Source organism: Ctenopharyngodon idella, chromosome 11, assembly GCF_019924925.1.
Source record: "Ctenopharyngodon idella isolate HZGC_01 chromosome 11, HZGC01, whole genome shotgun sequence".
Classification (NCBI taxonomy): domain Eukaryota; kingdom Metazoa; phylum Chordata; class Actinopteri; order Cypriniformes; family Xenocyprididae; genus Ctenopharyngodon; species Ctenopharyngodon idella.
The window spans coordinates 3047702-3065825 of NC_067230.1; the positions used below are offsets into that span (position 1 = coordinate 3047702).

General features: G+C 45.1%; 1 protein-coding gene across 1 annotated transcript in view; it reads right to left on the bottom strand.

Moving 5' to 3' along the window:
* Positions 1–11730, bottom strand: part of LOC127522648 (uncharacterized) — an 84496-nt gene extending 72766 nt beyond the window's left edge. Inside the window, exon 1 of the mRNA XM_051912807.1 lies at positions 11685–11730. Within this exon, the coding sequence (XP_051768767.1) occupies positions 11685–11714 (30 nt within the window). The 5' untranslated portion in view covers positions 11715–11730. The remainder of the gene's footprint in view (positions 1–11684) is intronic.
* Positions 11731–18124: the final 6394 nt, after the last annotated feature.

Here is an 18124-nt window from a genome sequence, read left to right on the forward strand (position 1 = left end):
GACACTATTCTTTAAGAGCTGCTGTGCAGCCAAACAATGTACCAGTTATCAATGTAAAGCTGCTTTGACACAATCTACATTGTAAAAAGCGCTATATAAATAAAGGTGACTTGACTTGACTTGACTATTAGGTTTTTTTCTTTTCATGCAGTGGCACACCTGAGTAACGTAGTGTTCCATCTCTTGTCTCATCTTAGGCCAGAAGAAGCGTTCCCTAGCAAGAGCCACCATCCTTTCTGCACCTAAATGCCCCATTTCCTCATGTAAGTGCTTATAGACAAGAGGCTTTAAGGATTCAGGAACAACCAACTGATTCCTTGTTGCTGTCTCCCTTCTGAGGATGCCATCTTCATCGATCTGCAGACGAGGCCACTCCCTGAGAAGCCGTCTAACCGCTCCATCCTCTACCACTTTGTCTTTATGTTTCAAGTACACACACGTTTTTTTCAGGGTCAAGACTCTACTAATGACTACGTCTGCATTTTGAGTGACTCTGATGTCTTCTGGTACAAGAGGCTGAATCAGTTCTGAGATGTTATACTCCTCTGGTAGTGCGTCTACATTACAGGTGAGGGCAGAGATCCAATTAACTTCTCCCTTGTGATTTTTCTCCAGAGCTTTCCCAATACATTCAATAGCTTCCTGTTGGCATTCCTCGGTGCATTCTTGCATGATCTCATCAATGGGCTTTGACCTTCGTGACAAGAAATCCGCATCTCGGTTTGCTGTCCCCGGTCTGTATTTTAGGGTGAATCGATAATCTGCTAATTCTGACACCCAGCAGTGTCCGGTAGCATTGAGCTTCGCTGATTTAGTGACATATGTCAGAGGATTATTATCACTATATACCGTAAAGTGAGGTGCGTGAAACAGATAATCTCGGAAGCGTTCCGTTACGGCCCACTTTAGCGCCAGGAATTCAAATTTTCCTGAGTGTAGCTTATAGTTGCGCTCTGCTGCTGTCAATGTCCGCAACCCATAAGCTATCACTCTTAGGACACCTTTCTGACGCTGGTACAGAACTGCGCCAAGGCCCTCTTCCGAAGCATCTACATGCAAGATGAATGGTTCCTCCAGGTCGGGGTATGCCATCACCGGAGGATTTGTCAACTGATCTACGATTTGGTTCACTATCTCCTGATGGGTCACTGCCCACTGGATTGGGTGGGATGGCGGCAGCTGAACAGACTTTCGGCCAGTTCCCTTTTTCTTTCGGCTCTGTTTCAGTTCAGACTTGGGCTTAGCCAAGAGTTCATAAAGAGGTCTAGCCACCCTAGAGAAGTCTGGTATATAAGCTCTGTAATAACTGAGGAAACCCATCAGCTTTCTCACTCCTCGTACAGTGGTTGGAGCCTCTTGTTTCAATTTTTGGACCGCTTCCACCTCTTTGGGATTCATTTTGTATCCCTCCGCAGAGACTACCCGGCCCACATAGCAGACTTCACCCTTGAAGAAATCACATTTCTTTGGCCTTAGTTTTATTCCACACTCTCGTTGCCGTTGGAGAACTTGACGCACATCCTGAACATGCTGTTCAAAGGTGGGGCTAAACACCAGGACATCATCCAAATACGGGACACAGATTTCATCTCGGAGATCTCCCAGGCATCCCTCCATGTAGCGTTGAAAAGACGCTGGGGCATTAGTCAGCCCAAACGGGATCCTCACCCATTCGTATAACCCCCAGGGTGTAATGAATGCGGTGCAGGGTCTGCTCTTCTCGCTCATGAAGCCCTGGTGGTAAGCTTTCCCCTGGTCCAGCACCGTGAACCAAGAGTTACCGCCCAAGTTTTCCAGGATCTCCTGTATCCTCGGGATTGGATGACGGTCAGACAGCGTCTTCCCGTTTAACAGTCTATAGTTTATACATAGACGAAGACCCCATCTCTCTTCCTGACACATACAACAGGTGAGGAATACGGGGAACAGGACTTCTGGATCCACCCACGGTTGAGTAGATCCTGAATGTGTGTCTTAACTTCTTGGTAGAGATGCCTAGGGATTGCATTGTATGTTTTCTGTACAGGTACATTGTCTTTTAACTGTATGTCCATCTCCAACTCTTTAATGCATCCTGTATCCCACTCATCCTTTGCAAAGACATCACATTCGTCTCTGAGCATCTGCCGTACCTTTTCTTGTTGGTCATCTTGCAAATGGCTCAGATCCACAGGTGGATCCCAGGGCTCAGCTGGTGGATCAGGACCGGGCTGCTGCACTGGTAAGGTGACATTATCATCCAACACCCCTGAGCTCTGCTCCTCAGTAGGCTTTGTCTGCAGCGGGCAGACAACATCCACATTGTGCAACCAGCCAAGTATAGTGCAGCTGCCCAGTGTGAAATCATTTTCCGTTACATTTTCCACAGAGATCTCAATTTCACCCTCATCATCTGCAGGTAGATAGACCAACTGTTCTCTGATCACTAGCCCTGTTGGCCAGGGTGCTTCATAGCTCGGTTCTAACACTGCATGTGATGCACTTAACACTCTCTTTTTCGGCCAACTGCAATGCACCGCCATCACTTTATTCTTGGGTATGGTCACTGGCCGCCTGCCTACTCTGACTGTATGGGGTTGAACTTCAGGCTTCTGTTTCTTTAAAACAGATAAAACAGCCCTTGCAGTTTTACGCCCCACCTCCATTGCTGAGCACAGCCTCTTCACCATGTCACCCGATCGTGTGCCATCTCCAGATGGATCATTTATCAGCGCTAATTCTTCAACCACATTGAATCCGATTATAGGTCGATCAATGTTACTGCTAGCAACCAGGATCGGAACCAGTACAGGTTTGTCACTCATTCCAGCTACTGTATCCTTACACAATGTGAATTCAATCTCCATCCACCCTTCATATGGAATATCTGTTCCATTTGCAACTGAGAGTTCCAACACTCCTTCTTCAAGCAACTCCTTCACCGGTCGCACCTCAGTGTCTGGCAGGTATTTTTTCTTCCAGTTCGTTCCCACTATTGATACCTGTGAACCTGTGTCCCACAGTATTGTAGTGTCGACTCCTCCCAGAGAGGCTCTAACTAGACACCTTTTCCCTACCAGCTTGGCAGTCTGTCCCTGCTCGCCAGTGAGTGGAGTATTTGCACTAAACAGATCCGCTTTTTCCATGTCTTCTGTGTGATGAAGTCGAATATCAATCTTGTTTGTGCTGACGGAGGCATTTTTCTTTTGACAACCCGAAGCCCAATGTTCGGCGCTACCACACTTATAACAGTGATCACACCTTCCCTCCACCTTAGACAGCTGACACATCTGACAACGTTTACCGTTTGGGGTCTTTGGCTGTGGTCTGTACTTCCTGTCTGGCTGTTCACTCATTCTCACTGGTTGAAGCCTAGGTGTTTGCTGAAGACTTGCTATTTGAGTGGTGAGATTCTGAATGGCCTTGCATATGGCTTTATTGCCCTGATCAACCTTCTCCATCAGTGTGTCACGTTTGTTCTTACTGTCTGCTTTGTGCGCTTGGAGCTCTTTATCCACCTTCTCATTTTCCTCAGCAATCACAGCAACTCTGATCATTCTTGCCTTTGATGTAGATGATAACTTATTCTTTCTTTCTGTCTCCAGGTTGTACGCCATCGTCACTTTCCCCAGAAGAACCTCATCCTTGACTCCTGGATCTTGTAAATATGGCTTCACATCGGCTCGGATGGTGTCGTCATGGAGACCAGTGAGTACTGTTTGAAGAAACTGATTTTGAATTAGTTCTGCACTGTACTTCAATCCAGATTTAACTCGTTCTGAAGCGAGAACAATTTGTTGTCTCAGGTCCATAGCGCGCACCACAAACTGTATGGGGGTTTCTTTTGGCTCCTGGACAGCACGCGTGAGGGAGTGGTACAACTCAGTAGCATCCTTTTCAATGTAATGAGTTCGTAGTATCTGTCTGAGCCCTTGTAATGTTAAATCAACCCTGCTTTCAAGATAACTCTTCAGTTTTGTTCCTGGGGCTATGGCTTGAATAACAGCTTCAACTACTTCTCCTTCATCATATCCTTTTTTCAACGCCCTCTGAATTTGTCTTTCCAAACTAGTGTACGCTAATTTATCCTTTTGATTTGGTTCTCCAATTTGTCCTATTATTTTGAGGTCTCTTCTGTACATTGGATGAACAAAGGCTACGCTCTGATTCGCAACAGATGCGGCTTCTATTGTGTTTGCAGCGGCAACATTCTCTCTTTTCCCATTTAAGTTACTGGGCGTCATACTAATTTCATCCACGGGGGGGCACTGTTGCTCTATTTGTTGAAGTGGGGCTTCATCATCATCATTTTTCTCTTTTATATCGTCAATTTTATCATTTAGTTGCAATAACACCGACAAACCCTCATCCTCTCGTGACGTGACCTCTTCTCCTTCCACATACTGAAGAATTCGCCTTCTCAGCTTACGTGGTAGGTCTCTTTCACTCCTCTCCACTTTTAAGCTTAGTGCTGCGCAAATATCATTCAGCTCCAACGCGGACAGTGTTAGTAACTTTTCTTCTATCTCCGTCACGACATTTTCCCACTCAGATGACATCGGTGGTGTTATAGACATGGCAAAAAGTTTTTTTTTTTTGTTTGTTTGGTTTTTTTTTTTTACCTCCACAGCTTGTGTGTAGTGTTTCAGTGTTGACCCAGTCGGTCTCCCCCGCTAGCCGCCAGCTCTCGCCGCGTCACAGCCCGTAGCCAACGCCACACTCAGCCCCCTTGCGGTCCAAACTCCAGACCGGGCGGAAACACCAAGTTTATGTTGCACCCCTGGAAAGACAAGACTCCGTCTTCTCCTTTTTACAACTTTATTCTTCTCAGTTCAGTGTTGGAGTTCGTATTTACACGCAAGGATTTCTCTATACATAGCCTACACACACAATCAACAGTGCACGTTCGCTCTCTTTTTTTTTCTCGAGGACTCAGGCTGATGACGTCACTCTTCTGCTCACCTCCGACGTATCGGTAGCAAAATCAGTCAACATAATTTAACACAATAGAACTAGGATGTAATTTTGATATAGTCCCCTTTCAAAACTAAAATTCACATCCGATTAAAAAAAAAAATTTAAATTTTAACATATTCCTAGCGTGCAACACTTAGCAAACTGAGAGGAGAACTAACGTGTATACGCTCGCCAGCCGTCTGGCCAAAATCCTATAGTATTCAGGCGTCAGACGTAAGATATGAGACGTTAGACGTCATGGTCATGTGTTGGAGCTGCGCTCAAAGTGCGCGGCGGCGATGGCGGCGACGTAGTTGAGAAAGTATATTTTTTACTTTGTGTCTGGATAACGTACGTGTGGATAAACGTGTGGATAAACGCCTGAATAACGTACGTGTGGATAAACGTCTGGATAACGTACGTGTGGACCAATGTCTGGATAATGTATGTGTGGATAACATTGATGATAATATTTTAGCTTTATTCCTATTTTGCCCAAAGGAAGCTTTAAGGTGTAAATGTTCATAAGTTGGAGGAAGCATTATAAATCCGTCTCCCTGATTGAAGCTTGGCCATTCCTCCGGCCACCTCTGTTGCGCAAGCACCGCATTAACAGCTGACTTTTCTCCGTTTAAAGGACACACCGGCACAAGGTTCAAATATAGGTTCAAATGTACTATAAGTGATATCTAAATACATTTTTTTTTAATACAGAGATAGTATATTAAAAGCACATTTTAGTTCATATTTCATACTGTCTCAAAATAGCACAGTTGAGTACACTTAGATGTTCTTAAGATGATCTTAAGAAGTACTCAAGAATAATTTTTAGTATATTAAGTACAAAATTAGTGCATGAAAATAGAGCACTTTAAGTATATATAGATGTGCACTTTTTTTCACCTGGATATATATTTGTTTATTTGTTCTTATTTTCATTTTTATTTCACAGTTGTCCTATTTTCCCTGAGCATAGCACATACCAAACCATGCCAAAACCGTGACCCTAAAACTGATAAATTGAGCCATGAGTAATTTGAACTGTTACACCCCTATTAATTATGTACCATCTCTGTAGGTTCATTCAGAATCAGATGTAGTGTGTAGTGCTTTTATTAACATCAAAATGCACACGGAACCAAGTTTGAGAGTTAGGGCAAATTCTGCAAACACTGATCTGAAAAGTAATGTTTATTTGTTTTGTTTTTTGTGCTTGCAGGTTCATTCCGAGAATCAACCCTGATGGCACCAAATACCCAAGTCAAAGATCAGATGGAAATCTCAAAAGATCCAAAGAAAATCTTCAGCCTGAACCCATGAAGGTGTTTCTCATCAGAAAGCTTGTCAACTTTGACTGTCGTAATTATTGAAATGTAACACAACACAAACTGACTTTTACTGCATTTTTAAGGCCTGTTTTGCTTTTCAGTATGTGTACTTTTTTGCCATGCTACAGAAGAAAGAAAATGTTTAAAATGATTAAAAAGAAATCCTTTTTCTCCAATTCTGAAGCCTTTATACAATCACGCAGTGTGAACTGCACGGCCATTGGTTTGTGAAGTTAAAGAAAACGAGCCAATGACGGCGCGGAACGCGCAAGCCAATGGTGAGCTTGCCTGCTCGAGCCCGCCAAAAGGGGCAGGGTCTCGAGCTATATAAGCGGCCGTCTCACCATGGCAAATCGATTAAATTTGACTGAAGCGACGGCATGAGTACGCGTAGCGCGGCAAAGAACGCAGTACTCATTCCGTATCTAAGGGAACCGAGGTTACGTTAGTAACCGAGTACGTTCCCTTGCGATACTACACGAGTACTGCGTCGTTCGTCTTATTAATTAATATTGATTATTAATAAGACAAGACGCTATGGGGACAGTACAATCACGTCGTGCTACGCAGGGGGACGACCGAGCATCAGTGCAGAGTACTTGAAAAAGGGCTCGCGACAGACACTCAAGACAGGGTAGCCCAGACAACGGGGTACTGAAACACTGTAGTCATCCACTCAAGCCCATAACTAGGGCACCGGAGGGGCCTAGGGTACATACATAGAGGGCACAGAACATAGTTACGCCCAGATGTGGTCGAGGTCGTAATGGAGAACCATAAGCTGGACACAGCAGGGAGGCTCATGCAGAAAGGACCTGCAACTGAAGCACAGGGACATCCAGATTATAAAATTTGACAAATGTGGACGGTGAGGCCCAGCCGGCCACCGCACAGATGTCGGCAATGGAAACGCCACAGGACCACGCCCACGAGGAGGCCATACCTCTCGTGTAATGCACTCTCACACCCAAGGGGCATTGAAGGCCTAAGGAGGAGTAAGCAAGTGTTATTGTTCAATAGCAGGTTTAAAAAGGTCAGACAGTATTAGGTGATGGTCTGTTTCTAGCTTTCCTCAATGGGGTGTCGGTTAGAACACACTGAATCGGATCAGTTCCATGAAAAAGGAGGTTTAATGTTGACAGTTTAGGTGGTACACAACACAGCAGTACACAGGCTTTACAGGCTGTTGTGTGTGTAAATTTGGGTGTGGTCTACAAAGGAAAGAAATAAAGATATATATTAACAAATATGTCTTGAGTATTATTACACAACATTACTTTAATTAACAGCCACAAATCTCTCAAATAAAGAAGTTCGTTAAATCTAGAATGAAATAAAGAAATCAACATACAAGCAATAAAATCTTATACAATACTGCCACCCAGTGGTCAAAAACGGCAAAACACTCAAAACGAAACTAATTGTGAATTTATTTAAACGAACTGCATGTAATCAGAAACATCGCATACATAAACTATAAATAGCAGCTATATCAGCGACAAATGTGATGATAATACATCTATACATATATATCAAACACTGATTACAAGATATATCTTCGGATGGCAAGTAATATTGAACATAATCAACACATTCACGGGCACTCGACAGCACGCGATAATGGTTTCAATACAGATAAATACTCGTTTGTCAGAAACAGGATAACATTGTACTAATGCTGCACCTACTCCTTAACTAATATTTATCAGCTATTGATTAAGCAGCAACTTACATTTGTTTATCAACACACACGTTGGATACACACAGCCCCCTCGCACCTTCTGCTGAGTCACTCTCTCTTCCGCTGATGACTGACGGAATCAGCGCATGCGCACAGAACTCGGCCTTTCTAACAGTTATAGCGTCAACTATCCATCTGCAAAGTCTGGGCTTCATGACCGGAAGACCTTTTGTGCGGCCACCGAAGCAGACAAAAAGCTGTTCCGCCTAAAGAAAGGAGGCGGAATAGTCAATGTAAGATCTCAGGGCTCTGACAGGACAGAGTGGGTTCAACTCCTGTTCATCCTGAGGAGGAAGAAGAGCGGAGAGAACAACCATCCGCACCCTAAAGGGGGTAGATAGGACTTTCGGGACATATCCATGTCTCGGTTTCAGGACAACTTTGGAGTCGTTAGGCCTGAACTCAAGACACGAGGGGCTCACAGAGAGTGCCTGTAAATCTCCCACACACTTAACTGATGCTAAAGCTAGTAGCAAGGCAGTTTTTAGCGACAGGGGTCGTAGGTCAGCAGCCTGGATTGGTTCAAAGGGAGGGCCTTTAAGGCCTCCAAGAACCACAGAAAGATCCCAGGAAGGAACCGTGAGGGGACGAGGGGGATTCAACCTCCTGGATCCCTTAAGGAAGCGAACAACAAGGTTGTTTCTCCCTATCGACTGCCCCGCTATAGGAGCGTGAAAAGCTGCTATAGCTGCAACATAGACTGTAAGGGTAGAGGGAGTACAGCCTCTATCCATTAAGTCTTGAAGGAAGGACAATATCTAGAATATGTTACAAGTCAATGGGTCCTCGCCCCGGGCTGTACACCAGGCGGTAAGATGGCCCATTTCAGGGGGTAGAGACGTCTTGTAGACGGAGCTCTGGCCTGAGAGATATAGTGTTTAAGACATTCTCAGGGAGGCTTGCAGGCTTGCGAAGACGCCCCAAATTCTCTGGACTGAGCGGGGGTGGAGTGACCACTCCTCTGAGGAAAGGTTGCTCCGGGACAACATGTCCGCCCCTATGTTCAGTACGCCTTGTATGTGTACTACTCTCAACAAGAGCAAGTTGCACTGGGCCCACTCTAGGATGGTTTTCGCTAGAGTGAAGAGGAGCTTTGAAGAGCCCTGGCAATTTATGAAGGACACCACCGTCATGCTGTCTGACCTGACCAAGACGTGGTAACCCACCAGGAGAGGAAGGAAAGCCTGGAGAGCTCGATATACCGCCATCATTTCCAGGCAGTTGATATGGAGCTTACTTTCTGGGCCGTTCCAAGCGCCAAAGAGCTCCCCAACCCATCTTGGACGCATCTGTGAAGACGACCTTCCTCTTGTCTATCGCCCCGATTGCCAGGCCCTGCTTGAACCAGCAAGGGTTCGTCCAAGGGGCCAGGGTTGTGACACACGCCTGCTTCACCTTGAGCGAGCAACGACCATGTTGCCAGGCTTGGGGCGGGACCTGTGGTTTCAGCCAGAGCTGCAGAGGGCACATGTGAAGCAAGCCCAGCTGCAGAGCCGGAGATGCTGAACTCATTAGACCTAGCATCTTCTCAAACGTTCTGAGCGGCAGAGAAGCCCCGGGCGTAAAGGTCCATACGAGCTGCTGAATGGCCAGAGAACGCTCAAGTGACCGTGGCCCTCATGTGGGTCGAGTCTAAAATTATCCCCAGGAACGGCACGTTGGCTAGGAGATAACGAGCTCTTTGTAAAATTGACCCTGAGCCCCAAGCACTCAAAGTGGTTGAGGATGATGGATCAGTGGTATATTAGCTCCGCCTCCGACTGGGCCAGAATGAGCCAGTCGTCTAGGTAGTTCAGTGTGCTCACACCCATCTGTTTTAGAGGGGAGAGAGCCGCATCCATGCACTTCGTAAAAGTGCGGGGAGCCAGAGATAGCTCGAACGGAAGGACCGTGTATTGATATGCCACCCCTTCGAAGGCGGATCTCAAGAATCGCCTGTGATGGGGGGCTGTCCGGATGTAAAAAATAAGCATCTTTCAGATCCAAGGTAAAGAACCGGTCCCCTGGGCATATTTGCAGGAAGATCTGCTTCAAAGTGATCATTCTGAATGAGCTTCATCAGGGCCCTGTTCAGATGTCTGAGATCGAGGATGGGTCTGAAACCGCCATCCTTTTTGGGGACGAGGAAGTACCTGCTGTAAAACCTGACTCGATCAGTGCTGGGGAAACCACCTCTATGGCTCCTTTCGCCAGCATGGTGTTTACCTCGGAACACAGGACATTGCGTCCTTGCTTTTCACAGAGGTTTGGACCATGCTTTTTAAAAAACGGAGCCCTTTGAGTAAATTGAAGTACATAACCTGGTTTTACTATGTTCAGCACCCAAGCTGACACTCCGGGGATGGCCTGCCAGGCCTGTGTGGCGATGGGCTGAATTGGTTCTGGCACTAAGTCACTGTGAGGGACTGTGGTGCACACATGGGGTGTTTTATCTTGTCCGCTACCACAGCGGTTATACACTTGGGCGCTAGAACGGGCCCCTTGCGTGCAATAAACACATTTTCCCCGCACCCGGAATTGAACGGGGCGACTGGGAACACATACGAGGCTGTTTGGGTCAGTGAATGCGGCTTGCGGGGCGGGGCCGGCAAGCGAAGCGCACAGTGATTCAGTATTAGATAACAAACACCAGAGAAATCTGCTTTCTCAGAATTAATATATTCCATGAGTCTCACCTGAGTCGGGGGAGAGCATCATGTCATATTCAGCTGAGCGCTGTCAGCATTGAGCTTGTTCTAGCACTCTCAACGTGAGAGCACACTCCCTCAATGAAAGCGGCTCGCAGGGGTGTGGCCGACAAACGACACGCTCAGAGACTGGGCATATTACAACAATGCTAAAGAAATACGTTCTTTTAGAGTGAATATATGTTCCATGAGTCTCACCTCCGTCAGGGGAGAGCGTCATACCATATTCAGTGAACCATAGCTATAACCATATTCATACCATATTTTTTCAATGAAAGCGGCTTACGGGGGTGTGGCCGGCAAGTGATACGTTCAGAGATTCAGCATTTTGCAACAAATGTAGGAAAAAGCACTCTTTTAGGGAGAATATATATCATGAGTCTCGCCTAAGCCAGGGAAGAACGTCCTGTCATATTCAGCAGATCTGGCTGCTGTGAAGCAGCGGGTTGATCAGCGCTGCACGAGAGCGGCGATCTGGCAGAGCGGTGAAAGAGCTGCAGGCTACTCGTAGGCGGCGACTGCTAGAGAGCGGCGAGCAGAATAGAGAGCGGTGAGCAGCGAGAGACGAGCTGACCAAACTGCTGCAGAGTGGCGAGCTGCTCAGCGGCAAATTCCAGATGCTTGCAGGTGAAGGCGGCTTCAAGTCTCGTAGATCAAGCGAAGAGATTATATCTGCATTCCTGAAGGAGAATGAATCAATTTGCCATGGTGAGACGGCTGCTTATATAGCCCGAGACACCACCCCTTTTGGCGGGCTCGAGCGGGCTCGCTCACCATTGGCTTGCGCGTTCTGCGCCGTCATTGGTTCGTTTTCTTTAACTTCACGAATCAATGGCCGTGCAGTTCACAGTGCGTGATTGTATAAAGGCTTCAGAATCGGAGAAAAATGAGTTTTCCCCATAGCGTCTTGTCTTATTAATAATCAATATTAATTAATAAGATGAACGACGCAGTACTCGTGTAGTATCGCAAGGGAACAGTTCTTACACTTACCAAAACACGTTTGCTGTCTGTTTGGTTCATTTTAGGTTTTCGGCTGCAACAAGGGTTTCTTACCAATGTTTTCTGAAAATCTTTTATACTTGACTATCTGCTTTTAACCACCAGAAACAATGACTCATTTCAGGTGTGGCTTGCATAGCAGTTCCTGTGAACCACTTTTATTATCAGTGTCTCATATGCAGGCTGTCAGAGATCAGCCGTGTTTAACTGAAGAGTAGCTATGTGAGCATGGGCTCATATTTGATCTATATCTACAGGTGCTGGTCATATAATTAGAATATCATCAAAAAGTTGATTTATTTCACTAATTCCATTCAAAAAGTGAAACTTGTATATTATATTCATTCATTACACACAGACTGATATATTTCAAATGTTTATTTCTTTTAATTTTGATGATTATAACTGACAACTAAGGAAAATCCCAAATTCAGTATCTCAGAAAATTAGAATATTACTTAAGACCAATACAAAGAAAGGATTTTTAGAAATCTTGGCCAACTGAAAAGTATGAACATGAAAAGTATGAGCATGTACAGCACTCTATACTTAGTTGGGGCTCCTTTTGCCTGAATTACTGCAGCAATGCGGCGTGGCATGGAGTCGATCAGTCTGTGGCACTGCTCAGGTGAGCCCAGGTTGCTCTGATAGTGGCCTTCAGCTCTTCTGCATGGTTGGGTCTGGCATATCGCATCTTCCTCTTCACAATACGCCATAGATTTTCTATGGGGTTAAGGTCAGGCGAGTTTGCTGGCCAATTAAGAACAGGGATACCATGGTCCTTAAACCAGGTACTGGTAGCTTTGGCACTGTGTGCAGGTGCCAAGTCCTGTTGGAAAATGAAATCTGCATCTCCATAAAGTTGATCAGCAGCAGGAAGCATGAAGTGCTCTAAAACTTCCTGGTATACTGCTGCGTTGACCTTGGACCTCAGAAAACACAGTGGACCAACACCAGCAGATGACATGGCACCCCAAACCATCACTGACTGTGGAAACTTTACACTGGACCTCAAGCAACGTGGATTGTGTGCCTCTCCTCTCTTCCTCCAGACTCTGGGACCCTGATTTCCCAAGGAAATGCAAGATTTACTGTCATCAGAGAACATAACTTTGGACCACTCAGCAGCAGTCCAGTCCTTTTTGTCTTTAGCCCAGGCGAGACGCTTCTGACGCTGTCTGTTGTTCAAGAGTGGCTTGACACAAGGAATGCGACAGCTGAAACCCATGTCTTGCATAAGTCTGTGCGTAGTGGTTCTTGAAGCACTGACTCCAGCTGCAGTCCACTCTTTGTGAATCTCCCCCACATTTTTGAATGGGTTTTGTTTCACAATCCTCTCCAGGGTGCGGTTATCCCTATTGCTTGTACACTTTTTTTTACCACATCTTTTCCTTCCCTTCGACTCTCTATTAATGTGCTTGGACACAGAGCTCTGTGAACAGCCAGCCTCTTTTGCAATGACCTTTTGTGTCTTGCCCTCCTTTTGCAAGATGTCAATGGTCGTCTTTTGGACAACTGTCAAGTCAGCAGTCTTCCCCATGATTGTGTATCCTACAGAACTAGACTGAGAGACCATTTAAAGGCCTTTGCAGGTGTTTTGAGTTAATTAGCTGATTCGAGTGTGGCACCAGGTGTCTTCAATATTGAACCTTTTCACAATATTCTAATTTTCTGAGATACTGAATTTGGGATTTTCCTTAGTTGTCAGTTATAATCATCAAAATTAAAAGAAATAAACATTTGAAATATATCAGTCTGTGTGTAATGAATGAATATAATATACAAGTTTCACTTTTTGAATGGAATTAGTGAAATAAATCAACTTTTTGATGATATTCTAATTATATGACCAGCACCTGTATATCTTCTATGTAGGGTATAACGGGGCTATAGGCACAGCTTAAGAAAAATATGCTTTTCACTACTCCCATAGTGTATGATTGCAGAAAAAATATGTTTTTAATTGAATATTGATGGAGCAACAGATTTTGCATGGAAATATAAAGTGGTAAACTTGGTTAGTTTTGTTTAAAAATACATTGTTGTTTAATGATACTTCTTAACCATGTAGGAAGATGTATCATGGCCATTTTCCTGGATGACAAAGCCAAGATTCATCAGGTTCAAATTGAGAAAGAATGGTTGGGAGGGAGCATGAAGAATCATTTTCAAACATGAATTGGCACCTCTGAGTACAGACCTTAAATTCACTGAAAGTCGTTGGGATGTGCTGGAGGAGACTTTACAGAGTGCTCGACTCTTGCATTGTCAATACAAGATTGTGACCAAAAAATAATGCACCTCTTGATGGAAACATCTATTAAGTGCTGTGGCAAGTTTTGTGGCAAATCAAATCAAGTCAAAATGTTGTGGCAAATAAAATCAAATGCGCTGTTTACCCTGGTGTGGGGTACATTAGCTACTTTGTTAACCTTATTTATATTATAATACATTAATAGGTACACCTTGCTAGTACAAGGTCAGAACCCCTTTTACCTTCAGAACTGCCTTAATTCTTTCTGGAACAGATTCAACAAACTGCTGGAAACATTCCTCAGAGATTTGAGTCCATATTGCCATGATAGCATCACACAGTTGCTGCAGATTTGTTGGCTGCACATCCATGATGTGAATCTCCTGCTCTACACATCCCAAAGCTGCTCAATTGGATTGAGATCTGGTGACTGTGGAGGACATTTGAGTTTAGTGAACTCATTGTCATGTTCAAGAAACTAGTTTGAGATGATTTGAGCTTTGTGACATGGTGCGTTATCCTGCTGGAAGTAAAGTGAACTGGGAGAAGAATAGAGTAAACTTCATTGTTTCAGCCAAGCGCTTCTACCACACATCAGCTTCACCATCTTCCTCAGCTCACTTCAATACATGAATCAAGGCCAAGTCAGGAACCCATGCAATTGGGGTTCTCCAGACTCTCTGAGGAGGAGAGAATTTGATGGTGGCAGTTCAACCTCTGCTATTACTGTGGTGAAGCATTCCACTACAGCATGGAATGCCCTCACAAGGCCCGGAAAACCAACAAGACTTCTACCCGGGTAAATACTGAACAATTTTCTCTCCTCCCTATCAAGTCACTGACCTTTCCTGTTCGGCTGACTACTGAAAATATTTCTATTGATTCAACAGCATTGATCGACTCTGGAGCAGCCCTGAACCTTATTCATGAAGACTTCATCACTAAATTCAACATTCCGACTCAACCATGCACACCACCCATCAAGATCAGTGCTGTTAACGATGCACCCATAGGAGATGGAATCACCTAACAGACACAACCCCTTACACTTCATATCGGATTGTTCCATTAAGAGGCCATATCTTTCTTTGTCATTGACTCACCCAGACGTGAAATCATCCTTGGCTTTCCCTGGTTATCTATCCATGATCCAGTTATCTCCTGGCATTATGGTGAGCTGACTCATTGGTCTGAATTCTGCCTAGCCCATTGCATGCACTCCACCGTAACCCAACCATGTCTCACTACAAGCATTGAAAGCCCAGACACCAAGCAAGCCACGAAGATTCCAGCCTGTTATAATGACCTGACCAAAGTGTTTAGTAAAGCTAAATCCACACAACTTCCACCTCATCGACCATGGGACTGCGCCATTGACCTGTTGCCCAGTGCCATGCACCCTAAAAGCAAGGTGTATCCTCTATCACATAGTGAAACTCAGGCTATGGAGGAGTATATAGAAGAGGCCATGGACTTTGGGTTTATCCGCCCCTCGACATCTCCAGCTGCTGTAGGGTTTTTCTTTGTAGAAAAGAAGGATGGAGGTTTACGCCCATGTATTGACTACAGAGGACTGAATAACGTCACAGTCAAGTTCCGTTACCCCCTTCCACTGGTTCCTGCAGCCCTAGAACAGCTACGTGAAGCCAAGATCTATACAAAACTTGATCTCAGAAGTGCTTACACCTTGATCAGAATTTGTGAAGGGGATGAATGGAAGACGGCCTTCCTCACCACTAGGGGGCACTATGAGTATTTGGTCATGCCCTATGGACTGGCTAACGCACCTGCAGTCTTTCAGTCCTTCATTAATGAGATTTTTTGTGATCTTTTGAACCAGTATGTAGTGGCCTACATAGATGACATTCTAATATATTCCAAGTCTGAGGCCGACCACATTAGTCATGTCAAGACAGTGCTCACCCGTCTTTTGGAGAACCAGCTGTATGTCAAGGCTGAAAAGTGCGAGTTCCATGTGAAACAAACAACCTTCTTGGGATATAAAATCAGCCATCAAGGTGTCAAAATGGATGAATCCAAGGTTCAAGCAGTAACTGAATGGCCCCAACCTGCTACGATAAAGGAATTACAGATGTTCCTAGGCTTCGCAAACTTCTACAGACGCTTCATTAGAAACTACAGTCAGATTGCTTCTCCATTGACATCACTTTTAAAAGGCAAACTGCTAAACTCAAATGGTCTGAAGAAGCCACAAAAACTTTCACTAAACTCAAGAACAGTTTTACCACAACTCCCATCCTTAAGCATCCTGATCCCAATCTCCCCTTTGTGGTTGAAGTAGATGCCTCAGATTGTGGGATTGGCGCCATGCTCTCACAACGTCATGGTCAGCCAGGTAAACTCTACCCCTGCGCATTTTTCTCAAGAAAATTGACTTCAGCCGAGCACAATTATAATGTGTGAAACAAAGAACTGTTATCGATGAAGGCAGCCATTGAAGAGTGGAGAAATTGGCTTGAGGGGGCTATTCATCCTTTTCAAGTCATCACAGATCATAAAAACCTGGAGTACATTAAGAGTGCTAAACGTCTGAATCCGCGCCAAGCTTGTTGGTCCCTTTTCTTCACTTGCTTCCAGTTTACAGTCACCTACAGACCAGGCAGCAAGAACAGTAAGGCTGACGCCCTGTCCAGACACCATGATCCCCCTGCTGAAAGTTTCCCACCTGAGTCTATTCTCCCTCCATCAGTCATTATAGCTCCAGTCACTTGGGACATAATGGAGGAGATCCAACGGGCCCATCAACAAGAACCACCACCTGCCAACAGTCCCCCAAACAAACATTATGTACCACAAGCTCTTCGTCTACGAGTCATGCAATGGGTCCACACATCTCTAAGCTCAGGTCACCCTGGAATTTCCCGTACCCTCCGCCTGTTACAAAACTCCTTCTGGTAGCCATCAATGACTAAAGATTTTGCAACCTATGTTAAATCTTGCCATGTCTGTGCACAATCCAAGACCCCCAAGGAGTTGCCCTCGGGCTTCCTCCAACCACTGCCAGCTCCACAGCGTCCCTGGTCACACTTGTCTATAGACTTTGTCACTGACCTGCACCTCTCAAATGGTTTTACGGCTATACTGGTAATCATTGATCGTTTCTCTAAGTCCTGTCGTTTGGACAAATGGACAGGTAGAACGCCTAAACCAGGAGATCGGTAGGTACCTTAGAAGCTACAGCAGTCGTGAACAACACCGCTGGACAGAATTCCTCCCTTGGGCTGAGTATGCCCAAAACTCCTTGACTCTCTCTTCCACTGGCATGACTCCCTTCCAATGCGTCTTGGGATACCAACCCCCCTTGTTCCCGTGGTCTGGCGAACCCTCGTCAGTCCCTGCTGTGGACGACTGGATCAGGCATAGTGAGAGGGTGTGGGACAGTGCCCATGTCCGTCTACAGAGAGCCGTCAGAACACAGGAGTTCCAGGCCAACAGACAACGACGTCCACACCCTCCCTACAAAAAGGGGGGACCTGGCTCTCTACGATGTAATGTCACACCAGCAGAGGGATCCCTCACCTGAATTCTGACTGTGTGCCACTCCCTCTGCTCACTTTACAGTCACTTCCTGTTTGGCAGCCATTTTAAGCATGGCATGACCAAACAGGCCTTGCGAAGTATTGCCAGTTGTACTGCCTTACCGAGCGTTTAGTATCTACTGTCTGTTTACCTTGTGTATGACCATTTGCCTGCTTTCCCTGATTACTGATTATTGGATTTCCATTTTTGACTTAGCTGCCTGTTTGGATTGCTTTTGTGTTTGACCTTCTTGCCTGCCTTTTCGACACCTGCCTTTGGATTACCCCTTTACCTGTTTGCCTTTTGGACTGTTACTGTGGTTTTGACCCTTTGCCTGGCTTCACGCTCCTTTTGGACTGTCCTTAATAAACTTCAGCACATGGATTCCAACACGCTTCCGCCTCCTCATTACACTTCCATAGACATCAGTGTATGGAATTTGATTTTAACAAACTATAAATGTCTTTTTTATATAGCCTAGTACTTCATTCAAATGTGTATTTAAATGTCTGAAACCTAAAATAAACCTGATGTGGTTGAAAACACTAAATAGTTGTGATATATGACAAGCGCTGAGAGCGTCTGTCTCTGGCTCAGTGCCAAAGCATATTTGAATTTAGCAGTGAATCTTTGCAAT